The following is a 25,315-nucleotide window of genomic DNA, read 5'->3' as shown; positions in this document are numbered from 1 at the left end:
AAACAAAATAATAAACTATTTTTGTTTGTTTTTTCCTCCCCATTTGTATTTGGAGCTGGATCTTGTATTTGGTGATATCATCTGAGTTAGCCTTGTTCCTGACCTGTCCTCACTACCATATTTCCTTTTTCTCCTGCTTCAGCATAGATGACTTTGCCAATGGGATTATATGTGTGTGTGTGTGTGTGTGTGTGTGTGTGTGTGTGTGTGTGTGTGTGTGTGTGTGTGTGTGTGTGTGTGTGTGTGTGAGAGAGAGAGAGAGAGAGAGGGAGAGGGAGAGAGGGAGGGAGAGATGAGACGAGAGCAGAGGACACGATGATTCATGCTCGCCCAAGAAAAACAGCAGGGTCTTCCAATGGGCCTTTAGACATGAGTATCCCATCAGGGAGCACATTCAGTTTATTCAAAGAGCCCATTGACCAGAGTAACTGAGCATGAACCTGGATGTGCGTGAGTGACGTCAAAAATGTGAGAAAAGCGACATATAGATAGGTACAAAGGTTCGCCGGGTTTCCTGACTTTGTCCTGTGTTGCAGATTGTCTAATAACAAACTACACACACACACACACACACACACACACACTTATGTAAAGTACAATGTATTTTATTCATTACACTGTGTATAATGAATGCCGTTGTAAAATAAATATGAGAACTGAGATTTGTCCACGTCCCTATAAACTTTGAAGACTACTTTTGTTTTCTTTTTCTTTCTTTCTTTCTTTCTTTTTTTTTGGACAGCAGTTGACCTTCTATCATTTCCTCATGGGGCAAAACTAAAGTAAAACTGCATGTGGCCCGGTCTTTTCTTTCACGCTATAACAACAAGACTTTGCTTTTAGAGGGTGTTTTTTTGCGATATGACCCAGCAGTTTCTCGATGATGTGTGTCGCTGTGGAAGTTTTGCAGGGAAAGACAGGAGGCCACGTGAGAACTGACCTGCGTTTGGTTTTTTGTCCACGCAGCCCGCGAGATCACGTCTAATTTGTCAGGCAAGGAAGCGTGAAGCATGAAGTTATGTCTGTGAAACTAGGTTTTAATGGACAACGAGTCGAAAAGTTTCACTTAGCAAGAATTGTTTTTATTTCAGAGTTTTTTTTTTATTTCCTGCTGTACTGTACAAAGAAATCAAATATTTATGGAAATCTGGGTTTTCTTTCACCACACACTTAGTCTTGTTTGGATTACATTTATTTGTCTTTCATTGTGTCCTAAAAGTATGCAAACTTTTATTTATCGCATTTATTCCGATTTTAAGCACTTACGTTGCTTACGTCATCACTGATCCTGCTTTCAAACATAGAAAACGATCTATTCGTATTAACTGATAAAGACAGTGCATTAGTGTTGTTGTTGTTTTTTTAATCCAATATATTTGGACGTTTCAGTTAATATACAGTTCTTCAGCCGCTCCATATCTCAGCGGTTAACTTGGCTCTGAGATTTATGTGTTTCAGCGTCACACTATCATTTCACTGACTGCTTTTATGGAGGGTCAGACCTGCATGACTTACCTTTGACCTAAGACTTGGAGCCACTGTGAGACAGAACAAAGCATTTCTCCTGCACCATTAAAAAAGACCTTCTATCAGACTGAAAGAGAGAGGGCTGGAAGTGAAAACATCTTCTGTTTCATCCCATAGAAACCCGACAGTCCTAGTGGCGCTGTGTCACGGAGACGGGCAATTCGGTGCCAGCACAGACCCACATGTGCCTGCTCTTTCAAACACACACACACACACACACACACACACACACACACACACACACATACACACACACACACACACACACACACATGTCAACTCCAAGCCGCTGACTTGAGGAAACAAGGAAAGAGGGTGTTAAATCCTCCTTTATCGAAAATTGGCTCTCCCAGTTAACCGCTCCTGACAAATCCAGTCAGGTTTCCACGGTAACCAGTCCACAGTTCTAAAACCGTAGGCTTTGTTGAAAACAGAGAAGTTGAACATAGAAAAACACAAACGCAGCTGCAAGGACGACCACAATCAAACAAACAAATAGTTTTTTGTTTGTATTGTTTTGTATTCAGAATGAATTTCAGTTCAGTTTTATTATTATGTAGCACTTTCAACAGTAGACCGTGTCACAGAGCAGCTCTGGGTGTAGAGTCGATCCCTAATGAGCAAGCCAGAGGTAACAGCGGCAAGAATCCCTGAGGAAGACGGCACGGGGAAGAACTCTGGAGAGGACTCAAAATAAAACCCAGATAGTGGGATTATAAATCAGTTCAACACTGCAGCTCATGTAGATGCAGCTCCCAATGACATGATCTGTATCTGTTTAGCTCTCCAAATACTGACGTTTGTATTTGTATTAGGATTTGAAATGGAAGTTGGTCTCAACCTGATGCCCTGAGGAAATTTCTGGAAAGCTTCCTATCTAATGTGCTTAAGGAACTGTCTTACAAGTCTCCTTTCCCCAACACCAGGAACGTGTCATTTAATCTAAGTAAAAAATTTCGAAATTTTCCATTAGGAATTTTAGGTCAGTTTTTTATAGAAATATGTCATCAGACTTTTAGTGCAAACTACTGACATCAGACACAGAAACGGATTGCGCATCTCCTGTTTGTACTGTATGTGTAGTTGTATCTGTTTAAAAACCTCTTTTCCTTCCAGATAGTGTATTCGTGTTGGTTAGGCTTGTAAAAGGATGAGTAGCTTGTGAATAAAAGTCCCAGGATGAGCAAATCTACAGGATAATTAATACTTTGAAGTCGCTCTACACACTTTACTATTGTTTTTCGTTCTCGCTCTAACAGTCCAGCTCAACCAATTATCGACCTCCTTGTGAGCTAGATCACAAGCATTTACACACTTTTAAACCGAGCAGGTTTGTAGATGGCGACTGGCTCTGCCATACCAAGGGTAGCTTTTTAATTTCCTCAGTTCTTTTAAGATCTCTCTCAGAAATTCGGTCAGATAGAAGCCCGTTTCCTTAGAGAATTTTGTTTCACCTCAGGCTGAACTGCTTAAATATCTAATGAAGTGCTCTCTCTCTTTCTCTTTCTCTCTCTCTCTCTCTCTCTCTCTCTCTCTCTCTCTCTCTCTCTCTCTCTGTGTGTGTGTCATCTGTGCTGAGAGACAAACCTGTAATCAAATACTGCAAATGTCTGGTAATAGTAGGTCAAGGTTTGCACTTGTGACAGAAGGCATCTGAGGCACTTCACCGGTTCACCGTCAGAAAAGCCTGGACGACCGAAAATCTTCTCAGGCAACCAGTGCACATGAACTTGCAGTGGTACAGATAGCTTATCAGTGACCAGGAGGAGCCTGGGCTCCTGATGGAGGGTAATTGCCTTGCATCTTGGCGTCCCTCTAAAACTGCTGAAAGCCCTTATGTCTGCTGGTAATTGGTTCCAGGCAGTGCCCCGAGATTGGTACTGAGCAAGCCTAAGGATGGCCTAGCGTTCAGCTTCAGAACCAGCCCGAGCTTTAGAGCTCAAACTAAGTTCTTTACTGTTTATTCTTCACGGGAGACGATGTTTCTCCATTTCCAGCAACCTAGCATCGAGACTGTACATGATGTGCACCCTGGGGTTTAGTTTTTTAGTGTATTAGATGCAGATTTTTATGTGGACGACAAACATATATGAGATTTAATGGCCTGATCATTACTACAGCTCAAAATGTATGTAATACCAGCTGATAACAGAGGACAAAATGCAAACGCACAGCTGAAGTGTTTCTATAGCCCAACAACCCACACCTCCACCCCCTTAGAAAGCTTTTCGGCACAGAGGGCTTGACTGTGTGAGCCCCAGGAACAGCCACACTCAGAGGGTATTTAGCACCTTGTGTTGCTTGGGTTGTGTGTATGTGTGCATGCCTATCTAATGACCTTCTTGGCTCTTGAGAATCAAAATTGAATTAAAGGCTCTGCACCGTGTGAAGCGTAGCTCTTACAGACAACAGTGCTGCTGCAGATCCCACTAGAGAGAAGGCTGTCTGCAGCTTGCACAAATAGCTAATGGGCTTCCATGAAGCATACTGTAGGTATCCAGGAGACAAGCCTGGCCTCGTCAGCCCTGTTAGGATGCGCGCGTCTGGTGCAGACAGCATATTCGTAGGATCAGGAGCTTAGTTTTACAGGCTCATTATGCAGAAATTGCACAGTTATGATTTGCTTGGGCATCATCTGTATCACAACTGAGGGTAAATGAATGTAGTATGTAGATAAGAGGGTCTGCGACATCTGATTAGGTGCCATAACTTTTATTACTTCAATTCTGTTTCTCTATTTCTAGGCAGCATCGTCGGCTCTCAGCAGCCTGGGCCATGTCTACACCGCCATCGGTGATTACCCTAACGCACTAGCTAGCCACAAACAATGCGCTCTCCTGGCCAAGCAGCGCAAGGACCAGCTGGCGGAGGCACGTGAACTGGGCAACATGGGTGCCGTCTACATTGCCATGGGAGACTTTGCCAGTGCTGTACAGTGCCATGAGCAGCACCTGGACATTGCCAAGGTGCAGGGTGAGAAGCGTGAGGAAGCTCGCGCCTACAGCAACCTGGGCAGTGCCTACCACTACCGGCGTGACTTTGACAAAGCGGCATCGTACCATGCACGTGTACTGGAGCTTGCACAGGAGCTGCAGGAGCGTGCTATTGAGATGAGGGCATACGCCGGTCTTGGACACGCTGCCCGCTGCATGCAGGACCTGGAGCGGGCGAAGCAGTACCACGAGCAGCAGCTGAGTATCGCTGAGGGCCTGAAAGACCGTGCCGCTGAGGGACGCGCCTCCTCTAACCTTGGTAAGTACAGACAAGCTTCTGAAACCCTGATCTGGTATTTTTTATTATTTTTTTTCTTTCACTAATGCACCCAGCACAGCTCAGAATCTTGACCAACAATAAGTGACAGTCCTTGCAAAGCTAGCCAACTGCTGTCTATTTTTTGGTGCACACCCAACCACTACATATCCACACCCTTTCCTGCAGCACCCACTGCACCACTTTTCAAAAAGTAAGCGCAGGACAAATTGAGCCCATCACACCCAAGTGTTTCTGAGCTCTTTCTATCCTTCACTTTGACTTCTAGTGCCTTTCTAATATTTTCTCCCGAGCCTGACAACAGCTCCATCAATTTGATCTGATGGCATGCATGCGCTCCCAAATGAATAGATCAACACTCGAAAGAAAAATGTTCCCATTGAAAAGCGAATGCAGGCGGCAGTGCGAGTGACATGAGCTTGATCCAGAATGACTGTGAGTCAATTGTTATGTAAATATGTGCTGTGAGACTAAAAAAAAAAAAACAGGTAAAATCTGTTATGTGCTGACTTTAGTGTAATCATTTATAAAGCAATACCTACAGTATATAGGTGTGTAGGGAGGCTGAATTTGCTTATATGTGATGTATGCTTGCCCTTAACACATCCCACAGAAAGCGGTTTCAAATCCTGGCATACCGACATTAAATTTTTTTTGTTTTGTTTTTTTTGTTTTTTTTGCATACAGCACATTTGGACACAGCTACAAAGAAAATTTTACTTATCAGGTACATTTTACGTCATTTAGTCACTTTCTACATTACTCGTCGTCCTCAGTGTGCCAGTTGAACGAAAAATAATAATGGCTTTTTAGATGAGCTACACTTCAGTAACTGACCCACTAGTCACCATACTTTCCCTCTGTTTGGCCTCGTTCTCTCACCACCAAGCGTGTGCTCGAACCTTTATTGATCAGAACTGTCAATAACAGTACGCTGGGAAAGAATGGCAGCACTTATAAAATTAATGATCGCACGCTGTGCCTAGGAGCTCGGCTGCTCGGCAACAGTAATGAACAGATCGATTGCGGCATCAGAGGTAAGATTTAGCAGCGAAGAATAAAAGCAAAATATTTATTGACATAGCAGTGAGAGCTGCTCAAACAGAAACAAAAACCCTCCAGGTGCTTTTATTTGCTTGGGTATACGATTTCACTGTATGTACATACAGTAGGATACAACGTGTACATGTTTACAGTGCCTAATTCCCAAATGTTACCAAGGTGTCAAACCCCTGTTTCTAAATGGAAATCCTTCCTACTGTGACCTCAAGCGCTCCTAACATTAGCCACTCCTAGGGTAGGAACTCCTATTTGCTCTTGCAGGTAGGAAATACAAGAAAGCTGCCTTCTTGTTCTTTAACCACTCATGTTTTATTCAGAGGTGGTTTGGGTTCAGTAGGATAAGCGATATCCAAGCCCTGAGTGTGAAGAATTGGATCCCTGTATAGTATTGCTGAGTGGACAGTAACTGGAGGCGGATTGAGAGCCCTCAGGCAACAGTCATGCCATTATCGCTGTGCCTCAGTCTCCAGGATGTAAAAGGATGCAGCTTTGATTTGGATTATTGGTTCGGTGGGTTTCATCAGGTTATCTTCTTTCTTGGTACCTGTAATGTGCTGCTGTTTACTGGCTTCCACAGCCTTTTGATCATATTTGCATTTTTCTATTTTAGCTGATTCGTGTCTGTGGGGTTAAGATTGTAATTCAATTCTGATCCAGAGCTTTTAGGTCTAGTCCTTCAGTACGAACAGTCTATTAGATCCCAGTATATATATATCTCTTACTGTACCTTACAGAGCAATAACACACTTTAAAGGACAAAGGCTTCCAACAGCCGTGTACTAACAGAAAAATTCAGTAGGACTAGAAACACGGCACAGTCAGGTGACTCATTCTCATTGTTAAATTTGGGTCAGACTCACACTTCAGGAATGTAAAGAAAGCAGCGAGGCATTGCTAGCACCGGGGCTCAGCGGCCATTTCTAATTATTTCCTTTTGGTCTCTATCTGTAGTATATCCTGAAGTATTTTCTCTGCTGTTCCAGATTTGGTTTCTGTTTTAATCTATGCCAGTTCTGCTAGCCAGCTAGTCTGTGAATCTGTGTACCCTCTAAATCTCATGGCTCAACTCAGATGCTGCATGCAAAATGCCTAATTATATAAATCAAGGTCAGTTATTGGTTCAGCTAACGCTCACGCTCAGCGATGGCAGTGATGTTTCTTGGCCTTGCATTTGATGGGATGTAAAAAGACCTACTGGGAAATCGAGATGTTCGGTTCCTCTGCCGCTTTCTCCTTATGTGTAATATGTACAGTATTGAATGATTTAACAAGTGATTGTCCAGCTCTTAACCTACGCGTACACTCAAGTGGGGAAAAAAACCTGATAAGTTCTATTAGTTTTTTTTGGAAAAATTGTATTTTTAACCCGAAAATGTTCTTGGAGAAATAATAATAATAATAATAATAATAATAATAATAATAATAATAATAACAACAACAACATTAATCAGGTAAAAGGGTAGACTTTATTTATTTCTAAGAAATCTTTACACAAATATGCCTCAGTATCCTGTCTACGCACTATTTTCTTCATTTGTCACACACCGTCTATCACGTTCATACAGTAATGAACACACTTGGCAAACAGCGCAGTGTTATTGCTGTTGTCTAATGAATAACACCTGATATTGACTCGATTACTACAGTCCTGTGTGTATGTTCTGATTTAGCAGCCTTATAGAATGTTTTGATACTTGTATTAATTAAGAATTAGCTTGAGAAACAACTTGGACAACATCGTCTTCTATCGTAATAGCGTGTTACAGCATATTTGCAATAAAGTGCATTAGAGAAGACTCGAGTCGGCTGAGAAACAAGAGCCAATAATTTTGAAATGAGTCCGTGTTTATGAACACATACCGATTGTAATCTAAGATTAGCTTGGATTTTGGAGCAGACTTATTTACGCTGGCAAGAAAAGCGATAGTAATTTCCCGATTGAACAGTATGTAGGTTGTGTTGATTCGAGGTTGGTTCTTTTTTTTTTATAGGCTATAACTCTTCAAGGTTCGATCTCGGGGACATTGCTGTCAGTCAAAATGCAATTTACCGTTTCATTCTCCTGAAGCCAAACAAAGCTCAGCCATATAGAGAATTCAATGTCAATACGTCTGCTATTTGTTTGTCTTTGCTTTTTGCCGTAAGCTTTGCAGAGCACTAGAAGTCACATGATGGAATATAGCAGCGTGTTTAATGTCTGGATTGTCAGGAGAGTAGACAGGAAGTAGTGTAGAAGGGCAGGAGTGATAAGAAAGGAAACGGCTCTGAGGCTCTCATGTTGAGGTTTTATCTCTTCTCTCCACTGATTGTGAAATGTTTATGCTTAACCGATGTTGCGAGATGATTCGATATAAAATGTATCATCCAAAGGTTGCAGCAGCCTGTTACCTTCATGTCTCTTGCTTACAACCTTGTAGATTCCAGCAGCTAAGCACAATTGTTAAGAACTTGCTTGTTTGTATGTTTTTTCCTGATTCTGTTGCGACACTGTCTGTTACTGCACAAGCAAAGAACAGCAAGAACATGCTTCGTACACAAGGGAGGCCTTTGTCCTCATAAAAATCGTCTTTGGCCATGCTTCCTGGAAGAAAAACAAATACTTTTTCTGTCAGAATCTCAAAAAAGATACAGTACAGATGCTCCAAAGAGCAACAGTTAATAATGCAAATATCCTCCATTATTAAAGGTGCAGAATTTAAAAGTCGAATGAGAATTGGTTGGATCTTTCATTGTAAAAGTTGTCAAATCCATGTCAGGGGAAGCGTAAAGCTTTGATGAGGAGTTAAGTCTTGTGCTAATTAATTCAGAACATGGCAGTGCTCATGGAGAGATGATACTTCAGATGCGACAGCAATGTAATGGGTCCAAATGGGAGATTTGCTCTGAATGGATGAATTTAAATGTGTAATACAATATAATGTTTTTTTTTCTTTTAGACTTTTACCTTCAGGAGTCAACGTTCTGTGTATCTCTGATACAGAATTTCTTTCTTTTCAAGCATTCTGTTTATTTAATATAGCATTTACTTGCAAAAAAAAGTCAAAGTGGTTGACAAAATGAATCTACAGTGTCTATCTATCTATCTATCTATCTATCTATCTATCTATCTATCTATCTATCTATCTATCTATCTATCTATCTATCTATCTATCTATCTATATCTCTATCTGTTTGCTGGTCTGTCTGTTTATCTATCTTAAATAGCTTAAATTATATTTCATATTCTATCACATTGAGCCGTTGCCTGGGGCATGGTATATTCTTAATGTGCGTTTGAAGGAACTGCCCTCGACTGTCCGACGCTCAGCATCGATGTTCTCCAAAATGCGAGGCGGTGTAATTCACCTCGTGAAAAGCGACTTTGATATTCCCGGTGGCCTCTGGTGAACTTACCTATCTGCTGTCCCCATGTCTCCAGTTGTCAATCGCTGGAGGTTTTACTCTTGTTCTGCTGTAATCTTTTAAAGAAGAGACTCTTTTCACTTTCCAGGCATTCATCCTTCTTCCATTCCATTCACATTACAGTAATCAGATCAGTAATTTTAGCCGATTTGAAACAAATGAACAAAATGTGTCTCTAAAAAAAAAACGTCTCTAATATATACAGTAAATTAATTTAAAAATGAGCTCAATGTTTTCTGTATGAACAAAAATTGTAGTAGTTGTTGAACACAAGTTATAGTAGCTGTTCAGCCTCTTGGCTGCAGTCATTGATTTGTCTGGGTTCACTGTGCCTTACAGTACATGCTGTGGACATAGTATTAGCTAACGTATGTATATCCAAGACCAGTCGTGCAGAAATAATTACCTGTGGGCTTCATGAGCTGAGCTTTTACCACAGAGATACGTCTGGCACACATGAGTGCCACGAGAATCCTTCTCAAACTAGGCTCTAACACCAGATTTATCTTTCAAACGAGGAGTCTCAGGGTTAAGTAATAATTAGTGGTCACAGAAAACTGAGGACCAATTTAAAGGAAATATTTGATGAAAAGGTGCTGTATTGGGCTCTTGGTGTCCAGGGTTTATGTTGGCACCGGCCCTAATTGGATTTTCCACATGCTGCTAATTTTGCTTAGGCTTACTCTGATTGACAACGAGCAGATGGGCGTCTATTCCCTCCATCCATTTTCATGGCCTCTTCCACCTCACACTTACTCATGCACACATGCTGCTGCTGCTTACAACGTATACAGACCTGATTACAGTGATATTACTTACTGATGGAATCATTGAATTGTGCAAATATATCTAAATATTTGCAGAGGTGTAAGTTTATTTAATATTGTTTAACTGCATTAAAAATGGTGTCCACAAATGTTGTAACAGTTTCAGGGGTCAACAGTAGATCAGTGCACTGTAATAACACAAAGATCTAATTATTAATATAAAAAGGCACCATTTTGTTTCGAGTCTATGTTGAATTTCCATCCATTAAGTGCCTCTCTGCTTAAATCATGCTTATTTACTGGGAAATATAAACACCTAAGGATGGTACAGTGTGCGTCGTTCCTACTGCACAACATTAGGTTTCCCAGATTGATCCTGAGCATCCTGAGGTTGTCTGTCTTTGTGGAGTTTTACATGTTCTTCCCGTGTCCTTGTGGGTTTCCATAAAACATGCCAGGATTTGAATTAGTACATGTACTTACCCCAAGCTGTGAGCAGCATCCCTAAGATGGGCTTTCATCGAGGTTATTTTTCTGCTTTACATCCAGTGTTCCTGACATAGGCTCCAGATCTAGCACAAAATAAAGCAGGTTCTGAAGATGCATGAATATAGACCTATCCCACACAGACATCCATCACTAGGTCACATTGTTGACAATGTGTGACATGTCTGATAAAGACATCAGCATGGCAGAGTATATAGAGTGCACTAGTGTCGCAGTGCTGTTGGTAAGCTGGTCTATGTGTAAATCTCTCCATAGGTTGGATGTTTTGTTGCTGTAGAGGAGGATGCTTCATGTTGACGAACTCAAACAAACAGAAGGTTGTTCTGAGCCCTTGCAAGTCTAGAATCAACACTCTTGAGCACACTGGAGCATGCACCAAATATTCAGTGTCTTACACAGCAGTGTCATCTGTTAAAGCCAAGCCATTTAGACAACACTGGCTCCTTATTTCTTATAATAACTGTTTTATCTCTATGTGTGACCATTTCTGCATTAATTTCCCATGGCTTTGTGCTCCCCGGTGGCAGAAATCATTTTTGGTTAGTACGGCTATACCAATTAGACAAGCGTCGCAACCAGCTGCCCGCTGTTAGTCCCATTCACGAGTCTTGTTTTCCGCTCATCCCAGCACTTTTCCTTTATCCATCTGCACTTAGCAGATGGCACTCTGGGTTAGTGGAAGAAAGGAACCGATTAGGGCATGCTGGGGTCTGGAAGCCAAATCTCATGAACCTAATATTAATGTCTCCTATGACTCCTGCACCCAAACCTATTTTCCACTGTACGTATTCATTAGCCTTCCCAACATTCGGCTTCATTACTCTAGCCACAATATCCCATCATGCACAGGGAGTGGAGGGCCAGGATTTCCGCACCACATTGGTAATGATTATTTTATGGAAAAAGTACAAAGACAGCAAATGGTAGTTTTCCCAAGATACACGAAGGTTGGATGTTTTGGACTTTTTTTTAAAATGAAATTCTCCATCCTCTGGGTATGAATAGTTTCTGCATGAAAGGCACTGAGAAGAAAGCATAGGTAGACTTTTATTATTCCAATATATTTTACAAACTCGCTCATCAATTATTAAACACGTTTGGCTTGAAACTTGTTTCTGGCTTTTTTGAAAGCTGCTATAACTTGAAGTGTACTCATATTTCTTCCAACCAAAGATTGCCCATGCTTATTTCCTGTATGGAGATTTCAAACAAATAATCCTGAGACTCCTCAGATGCTTCAGATGCTTCAGATGCTTCAGCGTTCTTTGATTGAGTAGATAATACTTGTAGTACTCAAACACATTTATAATAGCGCTAATTTTGACAGTTTTGACATTGAAAGACGATAAGTTATGCTTGAGAAATTGATTGGAAAATGATCCAAATCTTCTTCCTCTTTGTATTTAGGAATCATCCACCAGATGAAAGGAGATTATGAGACAGCTCTCAAACTGCACAAAGCTCACCTCTCTATAGCTCAGGAGCTGAATGACTATGCTGCCCAGGGCAGATCTTATGGCAACATGGGCAATGCTTACAATGCCCTTGGTGTCTTTGACCAGGCAGTACGTTACCACCGGCAGGAGCTACAGATCTCAATGGAGGTTAACGACCGAGCGTCACAGGCCTCCACCCATGGCAACCTGGCTGTTGCATATCAGGCCTTGGGGGCACATGACCGAGCCCTGCAGCACTACCAGAATCATCTAAACATTGCTCGTGAACTCCGTGACATCCAGAGCGAGGCCCGTGCTCTGGGGAACCTGGGGAACTTTCACTGTTCAAGAGGGGAGTTCCCACAGGCTGTGCCGTATTACGAGCAGTATCTACGGCTTGCACCAGACCTGCAGGACATGGAAAGTGAAGGCAAAATTTGTCACAATCTGGGCTATGCACATTATTGCCTGGGAAACTTCCAGGAAGCGGTCAAGTACTATGAACAAGACCTGGCTCTGGCCAAAGACCTTCATGACAAGCTGAGCCAAGCCAAAGCGTACTGCAATCTAGGCTTGGCTTTCAAAGCTCTAGGTGACTACAATAAGGCTGAAGAATGCCAGAAGTACCTTCTGTCCTTGGCTCAGTCACTTAACAACTCACAGGCCAGGTTTCGTGCTCTCGGAAACCTAGGTGACATCTTTATTTGCAAGAAGGATGTTCCTGGTGCTGTGAAGTTTTATGAACAACAGTTGGCATTGGCACATCAGGTCAAGGAGCGCAAGATGGAGGCCAACGCTTATGCTGCTTTAGGTGCTGCCTACCGGCTGCTGCAGAAATATGACAAAGCCCTTGGTTACCACACACAAGAGCTGGAGGTTTACCAGGAGTTAGGAGACATTCAAGGTGAATGCAGAGCCCATGGGCACTTAGCAGCCGTGTATATGGCTCTGGGCAAATACAGCATGGCCTTTAAATGCTATGAAGAGCAGCTGGAGTTGGGCCAACGACTAAAGGACCCCAGTGTGGAGGCCCAGGTCTATGGCAACATGGGTATCACCAAGATGAATATGGGTGTGATGGAAGAGGCCATTGGCTATTTTGAGCAGCAACTGGCCATGCTACAGCAGCTCAGTGGCAATGAGGCAGTGCTGGACCGCGGCCGTGCCTATGGAAACCTAGGAGACTGCTACGACTCGCTGGGCGACTATGAGGAGGCAGTCAAGTACTATGAGCAGTACCTGTCTGTGGCACAGAGTCTCAATCACATGCAGGACCAGGAGAAAGCATACAGGGGGCTAGGCAATGGACACAGGTAAGATGCTTTTTTTTTCTAACTGTGTAACATATAAAATGCACAATCTAAATCATTGCCAAGTAACTTGTGCAGTAAAATGTTTAAAGGAAATTATGTTACATCCTTAACTGTTCAAATTCCACAACTGATTTATTATTAATGAGCAGACATAGTGATGGTACTTTACATTATACCAGAATTTTCAATATAATTTAGTCTTTTTCCAGAAATTGAAATAAAAAATTCACCATCACGTTTACAGCGAAAACACATTTATTCTCCTTGGATAAACGTTCTATCCGTGAATGTGTTAGCAGCACAGGTGCAATTACCACAAGACCAAGTATGATTGATAAAACTGTCAGTCTGTTCACAGCAACGCCTATCCACTGAGCTGTTATGGCAGTCTTGAAGCAGCATACCACCCATCGTCTTTAATTAATATCCAATCATTTGCTTAAGCGCTCCACCACCATCTTAGAGCCCTTGGTCCATTCTGCTTACCCCATCTTCTTTCTGGAAAAAAGTATTGACATGGGGAAGGGGTTGATGAATGGGCTTCTGCAGTGCATGATGGGAAGATGCTACCAGCTGAGTTGTAACAGCTAGGGGTGGAATAACCTATATTGGGCCTACAGTATACCAGTTCCAGTGCAGCTATCATTCATCTAACACCCCCAATCGTCCTGCTGCAGCCCACAGGAAGGTAAATTACATTGTCAGCAGGGACAATGCGCCAGGTTTACCCCCATTGAGAGAAAGCCCGCCCTTGATACTCACAATGCATCCAACAAGAGGCTCATTAAGGCCAGGCATTAAATGCTGTTTGTTTCATTTACATTTGACAGTACTGATGGCAGTGTCATTTCAAGTGACTGCACCACAAGGCGCAATGATGCATGGCATCTTAAACAGCAAATGTGTTCCAGCAGCCGCCTTGCATGAATACAGTCGGGCTTTCTAATTCCTCAGAGAGACAGTGTTGGATGATGTTTTCCACATAAACCTGCAAAGATACTTTTCTCCCAAAGGACTCCATATTATGTGGTGATAGGCTACATTTCTCATTCTGAATGAGGCTATGGGTAGTGTATCAAACAACTTTTTATTTTTCAAATAATTCATTCTGGTCATGTGATATGGGGCCTCGTGAGACCCTGGTCTCTTCATAATGTGAAACTGGAGCCATATTGCTACTATATTTTAAGTGCCGGTCTTTGATTTTCCTCTTTTTATTAAACATGTTCAGTAAAGAGTCCATTTTTATTGCATATTCTACATTATAGTAGTGTTGTGTTAAAAATGTAGAGATTGTTTTGCAGGTTTAATGCTGTAATTTGACTTATTTTTGGCAATCACATGAGTCATTCTTTTTTCCAGTTTGTAGTCTGAGATGAAATGTAGTTTATCAAAGAAAAGTGAGGGGGAAAAAAGGCAAACAGCAGTCCCTGGACAATCCTATTTCCAGCTTCATATGTAGCTAATGTTGTGCTCCACCTGTTTCTTTTTAGGGCAATGGGCAACCTGCAGCAGTCATTGGTGTGTTTCGAGAAGCGTCTGGTGGTGGCTCATGAGCTGGGAGAGTGCAACAACAAGGCACAGGCATACGGAGAGTTAGGCAGCCTACACAGCCAGCTGGGCAACTATGAACAAGCTATCTCATGCCTGGAGCGCCAGCTTGCCATTGCCCGTGACACCTCCGACCCTTCTCTGGAGGGCCAGGCCAGCTGCGGCCTGGGTGCTGTCTACCAACTTATGGGCGAGTATGACACCGCATTGCAGTTCCACCAGAGGGACCTCCAGCTCGCTGAGGAAACAGGAAGCGCAAGCTGCCAGGGCAGGGCCTATGGCAACCTGGGTCTCACCTACGAGTCTTTGGGCAACTTTGAGCGTGCTGTGGTGTATCAGGAACAGCACCTTAGCATTGCTGCACAGACTAACGACCTGGCAGCAAAAACACAGGCTTACAGCAGCCTGGGACGCACACACCACGCCCTACAGAATTACTCACAGGCTGTCATGTACCTGCAGGAAGGTAAGAGAGCAAATCAATCATTTTAATCATTATAATTTCACCTGAGCTACAACTAACGAAAAAAAAGCATACCACTCAACACTTTATAGATCGATGATCTAGAGGCTACCAGTAACAGGTGGATTTTTGCTCTTTTATAATTACAACTGGAACAATAAGCACAATCTTCTAATCTCAGTCCTGCCAGAAATACTGATCTGTTTAATTCTAATTCTTTTCCTGCTCAGAATGATCCCATATGAGAGCAGCTAGGCATGATGGAATCTTATTATCCTAACCATAACTTGAATAAATGTAGCTGTAGGCTAAACGGTGTTGTGAGATTATTTAAGGAGGCATGTGACAAGTTTCATTTTGATTTTGATGTGTCCAAATTCTCTATTCTGTTTGTTTTTTTGGTGAATACATCACAGAGACTGCTGTGCTTTCTGATGATTGGGAAATAAATGAAATTGCTTATTTCTTTGGCTTATATGTGCCATTAAAGTGTCTGAATTCATAATACAGAAATTTTGAATGCAAGCTAAATATGGTGGATACATTCCCATTTGGCCGTGCCACTGTGGGGTTCAGAGGACCATATGCTGACATTTGGACCCAATACTTCCATCTGGATTCAGCTTTATGTCAGCAAACTTAACACAGTGTAGCCCGAGGGTCCTCAAATCCAGTCCTGAAGTTTATCCTGTTTTTAAGGCGCATATCAGGGAATATTTTCCTTTATTTAGCTCGATTTCAGGACTTGATGGCGTTGAGAACTATTTCCTGAGTCGAATTGCAGTATAGATTAATAGATACACTCGGGCCCTGCAGTAGTCATTCTCAGTGTTTTAGCTTATTAGAGTGTTAGGGTAAGGACTCGAGGAGCTGATGTTGGAGGAGGGAATAAAGAAAAACAACAAAGAAGAGCCTTTGCTTTTCACCTGTCATACCAATGCACAGTGTCCCATAGTATTGCTTGACAGCCAATTAGTTCAATGTGGCCTCTACACGTGTGTAGAAGTGTGATTACATGCGTGTGAAAGACAGCAGCTGTAATTAAAACTGTGTAGTTCAAGGAGCCTTGCTTCTCTTGTGTAGGAATGTGCAATTGGGCTAGTGTGGGAATGGGGGGACGGCCGCCTACTATTTCCATGTGTCCTCACAGACCGTGTGTGAACGCGTGCACGCATGTGTGCACTGTTTACACAGTACCGAATTAGAACTGCATTCAGGCATGTGTCTTTGTCCATTACGGCCACATTGATCTGTAGACTCTATAAAAAGGTTTACTTGTTGTGAGCCTTTGACTAGAGCATGCACCGGTGTTTGGCAAGGGAGTAAAAAGTAAACAGATGCTAATACAGTGGAGTGGAGTGCTTCCATGCTGCTATGTGCATCACTCCATGGATACAGAATGTAAGAATTGCATCCAGATAAGGAAGCAGAACACATCATGTGCACATACAGGTACATGTACTGAGCACTGTGACATACACTGCATCTATTAGGTTATTCAGAAAAGCCACGAAAGCTTTCAGCCTGTTCAGCAGAAGAGCTCAAATATTTTTGGCAACGGTTTGACGAAAACGGATAAATATGTTGACCTCACATTCGAAATGCTTGCGAAAGAAACGTCCTTGTTAGTCACACAGAACAAACAGAGAGATGGAGAAGGTGATTGGAAGGTGCACTGAATGGATAAGCTCTTCCTTAGTTAAGGCTTAATATCAGTACGACATGCCAAGATCTTTGCAAACCATCTCAGAGAAGAAGAAAGGCTATAAAAAGGAGTCAATGAGAAGGAAAGAATGGAGTTTTAGGGTGAGAGAATGTGGTTTGGAGTGATAGTAATTCTGAGTAAGAGCCAATACAGTAAATGCAGGTCTTGAGGCTTTTTCTCAGGGAAAGTGTATAATATGAAAGAATTATTAAAATGCAAGAATGATTAAATATTTAAATAAGTAAATACATTTATATAGAACAGTTGTTTAAAAACATTTGACGGAGAAGGTGAAGGAGGGTTGAAATATGATTACAAAGTATTTTGACACTTCTTTTTCATGTGTTTGGGTATGTTTGGAAACTGGGACATGCTGACAGCTGTAATGTACTGTTCATTTTCCGATCACACGTTTACACCTCGAAATACTAAACAAGTCAGAAATAAATGGTGCAAAATAACTATGTTTGAAAATATCTGTCTGCATGTCTGTCTGTGCGTCTCGCTCAGGTCTGCGTCTGGCGGAGCAGCTGGGCCAGCGTGAAGATGAGGCCAAAATCCGTCACCGTCTGGGCCTCTCACTGTGGGCCAGCGGTAACCTGGAGGAGGCCCAGCACCAGGTACGCATGCACACACACACACACACACACACACACACACACACACACACACATGCACATACACACACAGAAAACAGCTTAGTTTTACAGTAGTTTGTCTCTACTGACTTGAATTAAGCGATAACCGTTACCCTACTCAGATACTTCCCAATACAGTGTAATGACCGGTCTGTAGTCACAGGCATGTGTGTGCGTATTTGTTTGTGTCTGTTGTGAATCATTCTGGAATTGTCTCCAGCAGTGCCATGATTTTAAGATACACGCTATGAGGCAGCATTTGATGAATAGGAAGGCAAGCTGCTCCACACCTCCCACTTAGTCCCTAATTGATCCAGTGCTCTCGGTGCAGACCCACACCACACATCCCTTGTCCTGTGTGTAAAGAGCCTGGCTTTGCTTTATTTTGTGTCGTGAAAAACTTTTCAAGCCAGTCCTCCCTCACTCCTTCCCTCCTTCCCTCACTCGCAGACATACACAACTTCACATTAACTTGACCTGCTCCGGCTTTGGTCCTTTATCCATTTGGAGCGTTTTAGGATTGCTTTCTTGCCGTCTGGTTTGGGATGTCGTCGGGTCGGACAGGGTCGCCAGAGGTTGAGATTGCTTTCAGGCTGCTTTGGTTTCAATTTTCAGGAAAGCCAGGTGGAGCTGCGCTGGCTCTGCAATCGTCTTGTCCTGCCTAGTAAGGTTTGAAAGAGCTTAGGCAGTGGTGTGACTCTTGCATATGAGGACATTCTTTCATTTATTTCTTTTATTTATTTATTTATTTTTTGTCTGGCACGTGTGTTAGACGACCCCAAAGTCACTTATGTTCAGAGTGTCTTTGGGGAAAGTGGCTGTGTTGGAAGGTAATGTGTTTGTATCGTTATGCAGCCTGACTTTGAATGAAACATTCATGTCAGTAGGGAAAGATGTCCTCTAGATGCAGTCGAGAGGGTCATTATTCTGTTCATCTGTAAAAGCCTCCGTCAATCAAAGATGCACGTCTCGCATGAGTGAATACACAAATCCAGAGTCATCCGTGCTCGGGCGGTTAAGGATTATCGATGGTCACTTATTTGCAGTTACGAATCAAATGATGGAAGTATCTCGGATTGTTTGTTAACATCGAAAAAATGTTAATGTTATAATTGAGCAATTTTATTCTTTTTGGTTCAGTCATGATTGATTGAATGCAGGACAACATGCATGGAACCTGTATGGTACTTTTATGTTAACCTGGCAAGTCACCGAGGTAAACATTCATTTTATTAAATTTTTCAGGCATCCTTAAGAAGCCAATTGTAGCTAATGTGATCATGCTATGTAAAAAAAAAATTTCCAGTACTTTCGAGGTTCATTTTCAACAACTTGTCTATTAAATGTTATAGTAAACAGTATGACATCACTGTGAGACATTGCTAGTACTTTTACAATGATAAACTGCTCCAATAAGTTTAATGGTGCAACGTTTCGACCATCAGGTCTTCGTGCCTGATGAAGACCAGATTGTCGAAACGTTGCACCATTAAACTTATTGGAGCAGTTTATCAGTGTGCGGGCTCCTTTTGTTGTTTTTTTCGTTGATTATTTGTTGCCCAGCACCTGTACACTAACAATTTTTTTCGGGTTTTTGGATGTGCAGTCCCTCTTCCAAGCTTTTCATAGTATGTTTACAATGACATGAAATCCAGCCATAGCTTAATCCAGCGTAAAATCAGTTCGTCACGGATACAGCATCGTCTCGGCTAGATAGAGATCCGCAAGATGACTGACGAGCGTGATGTCGCGGACAGAGGTGTGGACAGAAACGTGTGTGAGTGTGGATGCAGGTGTGTGTAGTCTTTCTGAATGGGCCTACATAGTCGTGTGTGTCGAGTAACGTAAGCAAAGCCATTGCTGCCTCTCTTCCGCTATGTGTGTTTCTGTTTGAGAGGGATAGATATCTCAGGACTTGGCTTGTGCAAATCACAGGCAACGTGAGAGAGTGTATGTACGCACGGGTTTGTGTGCTGCACAAGCATTCCACTCTTAATTGATTGCAGGCTAGTCTTGGCGGATGCTGACGAAAGGAACACTGCATTCCTTTCCCATAGCTCCACCAGGCAGCGCACACACAAACACACACCACTCGTCATGCAGCCCATCTCTAAAGGCACAAAAGAGCAGATGCAGACTTAAGCCAAAGCTTCGTATTCTCACACACACAAACACAAGTTCCACCACTCTGACATTTACTGTTCCTGTGTTTGTGCGTGCGTGCGTGCGTGCGTGTGTGTGTGTGTGTGTGTGTGTGTGTGTGTGTGTGTGTGTGTGTGAGAGAGAGAGAGAGAGAGAGAGAGAAAGAGAGAGAGAGACACAATGGCTCCATCTCTGTCTGAAGGAAGGAAGGGAATAATTCTAGAGATATAGTGCGCCATTCACACCGTACAAACCCTCTTTATTCATCAGGCTAAATGAAAAACAGACCAGCGCTTAAGAGCAAACAAACAGCAGCCTATGTCTCAAGCTCCGTTCACTCGCAGACTTCCTCTTACAAATATCCCTCCTTCACCTTCCTCCCTTGTTTTAAATGCCCCTTTATCAAGTTTAAATCACCAACTAAATTGACAATCGGCTCCTGTTTTGCACCTTAAGATTTTTTGGGTGAGAATGAGAATTTCATATCTTATGAAGGTTGGAGGTGGAAAGCAAGAGGGCATTCCCTTGCTGCAGAAAGCCTGTTGCAACATTGGAGCACGGATTACTCGGCGTAGAGGTCTCATGCCACCTGCTGTTCAGTGCAGGGAACTGAAACGATACCCTTTTTAGGTTTCCATGACAATTTTCAGTATTGGTTTTGTAGTAAATTGGATTTTGTAGAACAGAATATGTTCTCTAAATATCTGATTATTTGTGTGTTTGTTCTTTCTTTTACTCTAGTTGTACCGTGCCTCTGCTTTATTTGAGACCATTCGACACGAGGCTCAGCACAGCACCGATTACAAACTCTCCCTGTTCGATCTCCAGACCTCCTCTTACCAGGCTCTCCAGAGGGTCCTCGTCAGCCTCGGTAAGCATCGTCTCTCTCTCGAGCTTTGATCAAAATAACAATGATTGTTATTTTTCAACACAAGATGCGTCACTCTTCCAAAGTCGTATACTACGTGTACTGTAGTATAAGGAAGCAAAATAGCAATCAGGTGTCAAATAAAATGTAGAGTAAAAATAAGATGTCAGACAGACAGCTAGCAATGTGACAGTTCCTAACTAAACATCCCTCAGCTGACAAACGCAGCTTTATCATGGCACCATAAACATTTTTTTTCCTGAAAAAAAAAAAAATCTTAAGTTTAGAAATAAGTAAGGAAAAATTGTTCTGATGTACCATTGATTTATTTTCATATATGTTTCTGTTCCGTATAAAATATCTATGAATAGTCAACATGGATAAAAAATAAAAACAAGCACATGATGTCTTTCATTTTGAAGATTTAATAAAAAATCGGATATAGAATGCAAATAATATGGAAGAGGCTTCTCTGGGATGGTAACCTCATTAAATCTAAATAAAGGGGATGAAGCGTTTGCGCTGCTTAATGTTATTTGGAAGTAATGCAGGCTCATCACAAATTCATGCCCTTTCCAATCCCATAAAGAAAATGTTTCATCAAAACAGCATTTTAGTTTGAACCGATCACAAACTGCTTTGCGCTAGCAGATGCGCTAAACTCCTGGCATGTGGTGGGTGACACTGAACGCTCCTGTTCACTTGTATTCATTTTCCCGGGCATGAGAGCGTGCTGTGTGCGGCATGAACATCAAAAAGTAGATTTTGTTTTGTGTAAAAAGATGAATAAATGTGGAAAAACATTGTCGTATGTCATCACACCTGCCGCTACTAAGATCTGCAAGCAAATGAAGGGTTTTGTGTAAATATCATTTAAGTGCTAGTAATTGTGATGGTGGTTTCATACGCTGGGCTTTTAATAAGAAATCAAAGGGGCCCTCTGGTGACATTCAGCGCTAAGTAGTGAACAGAACATGAGGGTTTATCTGTTTCTGGGAAAGCGTCCAACCAGAGCAGCACGCTCACCTGCTGTACTAAGCGTCCACTCCAAGGGCATCTATAATATATCATATAATACAATTATATCGCTGTAGCATCTAAAAAGATGGCCAGGGTCAGTAAGTTCTGGCAAAGAGCACATTCGTTGGCAGATAATGAACCGAACGGAACATGGAGCTGATCCCGCATCAGCATGGCTACGGTGTTAATGTGAGCCTACGTCTGATCTCAGGTCACCACGACGAGGCGCTAGCAGTGGCAGAGCGAGGCAGAACGCGGGCGTTTGCTGACCTGCTTGTGGAACGGCAAACGGGCCAGCAGGATTCGGACCCGTACACCCCCGTCACTGTGGAGCACATCTTGGACACGGTGAACAGTCAGCGTGCGCTGGTGCTCTACTACTCAGTGGCAGCTGGTTACCTGTACAGCTGGCTGCTAGCCCCAGGTTCAGGTAGGAGAACACACGGAAGCCGGACTGATTTGTGAACATTCAGGCCTGAGTTTATTTAGTGGCATGCTTTTCGTTTGTTTTTGGCAAGCGCTCATTTCATCTCCAAAAAAAAACCAGTGTATAATTTAAAAAAGATTTTAAATATATGAACCTGTGATCAGTGTGGAGATGGATATACATAAAGCGAGTGGATAGATAGATAGAAGGATGTGTGTACTGTATGAGTGGTGTGGATTGAGTGGGTGAGTGAATAGAGGAGGATAGATGAATCGGATGAGTGTGTAAATAAAAGGTTTAATCTAAGGATTAAATGGCTGGGTGAATATAGGTGGTGGAATGAACTGGATGGATGCCTGGCTAGGTGGAGAGATAACGGAAGCTAAGAGTAGAATAGAAGAGTAGGTATATACAACAGATTGTTTGACTGGTAGTGGAATGGATGGATGAATGGATGGATGGATGGATGGATGGATGCATTGGGTTAGTGGATGGGGTGTTAAGGGGAGGAGGGTTGAGAGGGTTAGGAGCCAGATTGATATATTGGGTGAGTCAGATGGTGGATTAAATAGATTGATGGAGGGTTGGATGGATTGGGTAGGTAAGTGAGTGCTTCGATGGATGAAAAATTGGATGGATGGATGGATGGATGGATGGAGAGCTAGAGGAGTTTAAGGCTATCCGTGAGGAAGTCAGAGGTGTGAGACAGACTCAGAACACACAGTTGGATAAACATGCAGAGCCTAGTCTGTAGACATGCTGAGCCCCTGTCTGTCCACACACACACACTCATGCATGCTAACAAATCTGTAAGGCTTTAATTTGTGTTCTTACGCACTGTCTGGTGCACACAGACACACACACAGAGCTGATCATTTTGTGTGAAGCAGCCATATCCCTCACACCTTCTGTTCCCTGCAGCTCATTGTCTGGTGCCTGCTGCTTGGCGGTAACTAGTAAAAAGCTGTGAATTAACGCAAAGCGGCAGTGCCACCTGCCTCCCTATTTGTCACACATCCTTCCCCTAAGATACACACACATATACACATACACACACATGTTCACATTCATACACACACACCCACAAAGCCTGAAACAGACATCTCAGTATTATACTGACATACACACACAAACAAACTCTCATTTCAGACATACAGCTGTTGTGCATTAGTTGATTTTCTCTGACTCCTCATCCTACACTTTCTTACAGGATGGACTCTGTTCCTCAGCACAATGACTTACTGCTTGACGTTCGGTGTTTAAAGCAAGAAAGCAATAATAATATGATATTTAATCAGCTGTAGCTCTGAAAAATCTATTCATGCTCTTTCTTCCTCTTATGTTATCCATGACCTTTAAAGCAAGGAGAATGACATACATTGAGATAGTCCACCACAATGCATTTATTTCTTCTTTTTACAAATTCGAATAAAATGACCTTTTATGCCTTCACATACTGTATTGCGGTAAATCTTTGTGCTTTGCCAGGAATTCTCAAGTTCCACGAAGTGTACCTCGGTGACGGAGCATCGGAGAGCGGGCCATCTGAATTCCAGGAGGCTGGGGGTGGGTCCATGCAAGGGGGTGGGGCCTCATCCCTGGAGCAGCACATTGCCAACGCAAGGGAAGCTCTGGGAGTGGACGCCTACTACAGCAGGTGAGCTTTTGCTTTAGACCATTTGGACAGTAAGGCTATGTTCATCTTTTACTAGGTTGCGGAAACACAAATAGGATTTTGTGCCTTAATAAGGAATAGATCTGATGCTCTGATACCAAAGAAGCACAGTATTCAGAATTATGTTCTCATAAGGGTTCATGCCAAACATGCTTAAGCATTTCAAATGTCTTATTTAGTCTAAACCTAAAAGGAAACGTTATATCTGTAAACGTAGTACACTCCTAGGTACCAAAAAATGAACATCTCATATTAATTCTGACATAAGGAACACTGGATTAGATTTCACACATAATCCGCACAGTCGAGGTCAGCGTAGAGGTCGTTTTTACAAATCTGTAATAGACGGTTAGTCTCAGCCGCCTGAATGTGCCCACAAATATCACTGATTATTTGAATGTTCCTCACTAAGGAAGCACAGCACGACTCCACAAAAAGCTCTCAAGATAAAAACTAATCTCAAATCAATATTAGAACAGTGAAAATAGAAGGAGGGGGAAGAAAGGCTGGGCGACAGACCCCTACAGCTATTCCACTTCTGATGTATGAATCTGTGAGCATTCAAATAAATTTAGATGGATGCAGGCACATCAGATGGCGGTAGTAAATGCAGCAGGATGGCGCATTGTGTGTTTGTGTATGTGCTGGAAGTTTGTCCCGGAGGGACCACTTCTCACCACACACACTTGGAAATAAGCAGTGACAGCTAGATGAGGGGGAGGCATCCGGTCTCGCTGATAAGTTCCTGACCTAAAGTATACCGGTTTATTTTAAAGGTGGCTGTCTGTGGAAATAGACTTTTCCTGTATTGTGCTTGTTTTTAGACTGAAAATTATATGAGACTGATCAATAGCTGCAATTAACATATAGTGCAAGCAGGCTCGTCTTTCGTAGTCGTAGTTTAACACAGGATTGTAGTGAGCTAACACTAGCCAGACATCTCTGACAATAAAAGAATCTCCATAAGTGCTATTTCTGCAGCAAAGAAGCACATAAATTTCTTAATTGCTCCCCAAAGGCTGGGTTCTAAATTATCATATTTTTTCCCAGATCGGGAAAAGTAACAGATGACTTAAGAGATGGCACTGAAAGCCTTTATTATTAAGCATGTGTTTGAAAAAACTTTTGTTGGATAACTTCCTGTTTTAGTGCATCAGAGCATACTTGGTTGAAACAGTAGTTTTTTCTAAAACGTATGTTTCACTTAATACATGCAACTGATTCTAATTTGGTGTTTAATTTTCTCGCTTTGATTATTTTCCCATAACAACGTATCGTGTTTTATTTCCTTACTTTGTATTGTCTTGGGGTCTGGATATTAAGTAGTGTACAGAGCAAAGGCATACAACATTAATATGAAAATGTATTGAGTAAAAAAAAAAATCACTTACTTTATACAGTTTAGTGCATTGTAATGCTGCGAGTGATCCCAGCAGGTAAAGTGATCTGATTTAATCCTAAACAGTGTAATAAGAGAGGCATAAAAAGCTAGTGAACAGTGAGAATTCCCTCCCAGTGTAACGCTGGTACATCAGTGTCATA

The 25,315-nt window shown here is 42.2% G+C and overlaps 1 protein-coding gene across 4 annotated transcripts in view; it reads left to right on the top strand.

Moving 5' to 3' along the window:
* ttc28 (tetratricopeptide repeat domain 28) overlaps positions 1–25,315 on the top strand; it is a 177,171-nt gene that overhangs the window by 136,508 nt on the left and 15,348 nt on the right. For all 4 annotated transcript variants that reach the window (XM_027139634.2, XM_027139633.2, XM_027139635.2 and 1 more), the window contains 7 exons: positions 4,272–4,779; positions 11,943–13,284; positions 14,778–15,301; positions 17,514–17,623; positions 20,525–20,654; positions 21,883–22,101; positions 23,587–23,755. In XM_027139634.2, coding sequence (XP_026995435.1) covers positions 4,272–4,779; positions 11,943–13,284; positions 14,778–15,301; positions 17,514–17,623; positions 20,525–20,654; positions 21,883–22,101; positions 23,587–23,755 — 3,002 coding nt within the window. The remainder of the gene's footprint in view (positions 1–4,271; positions 4,780–11,942; positions 13,285–14,777; positions 15,302–17,513; positions 17,624–20,524; positions 20,655–21,882; positions 22,102–23,586; positions 23,756–25,315) is intronic.

Source organism: Tachysurus fulvidraco, chromosome 20 (genome assembly GCF_022655615.1).
Source record: "Tachysurus fulvidraco isolate hzauxx_2018 chromosome 20, HZAU_PFXX_2.0, whole genome shotgun sequence".
NCBI lineage: Eukaryota > Metazoa > Chordata > Actinopteri > Siluriformes > Bagridae > Tachysurus > Tachysurus fulvidraco.
Note: the sequence above shows the minus strand (reverse complement) of the source record. Positions and strands in the feature narration are given on the sequence as shown.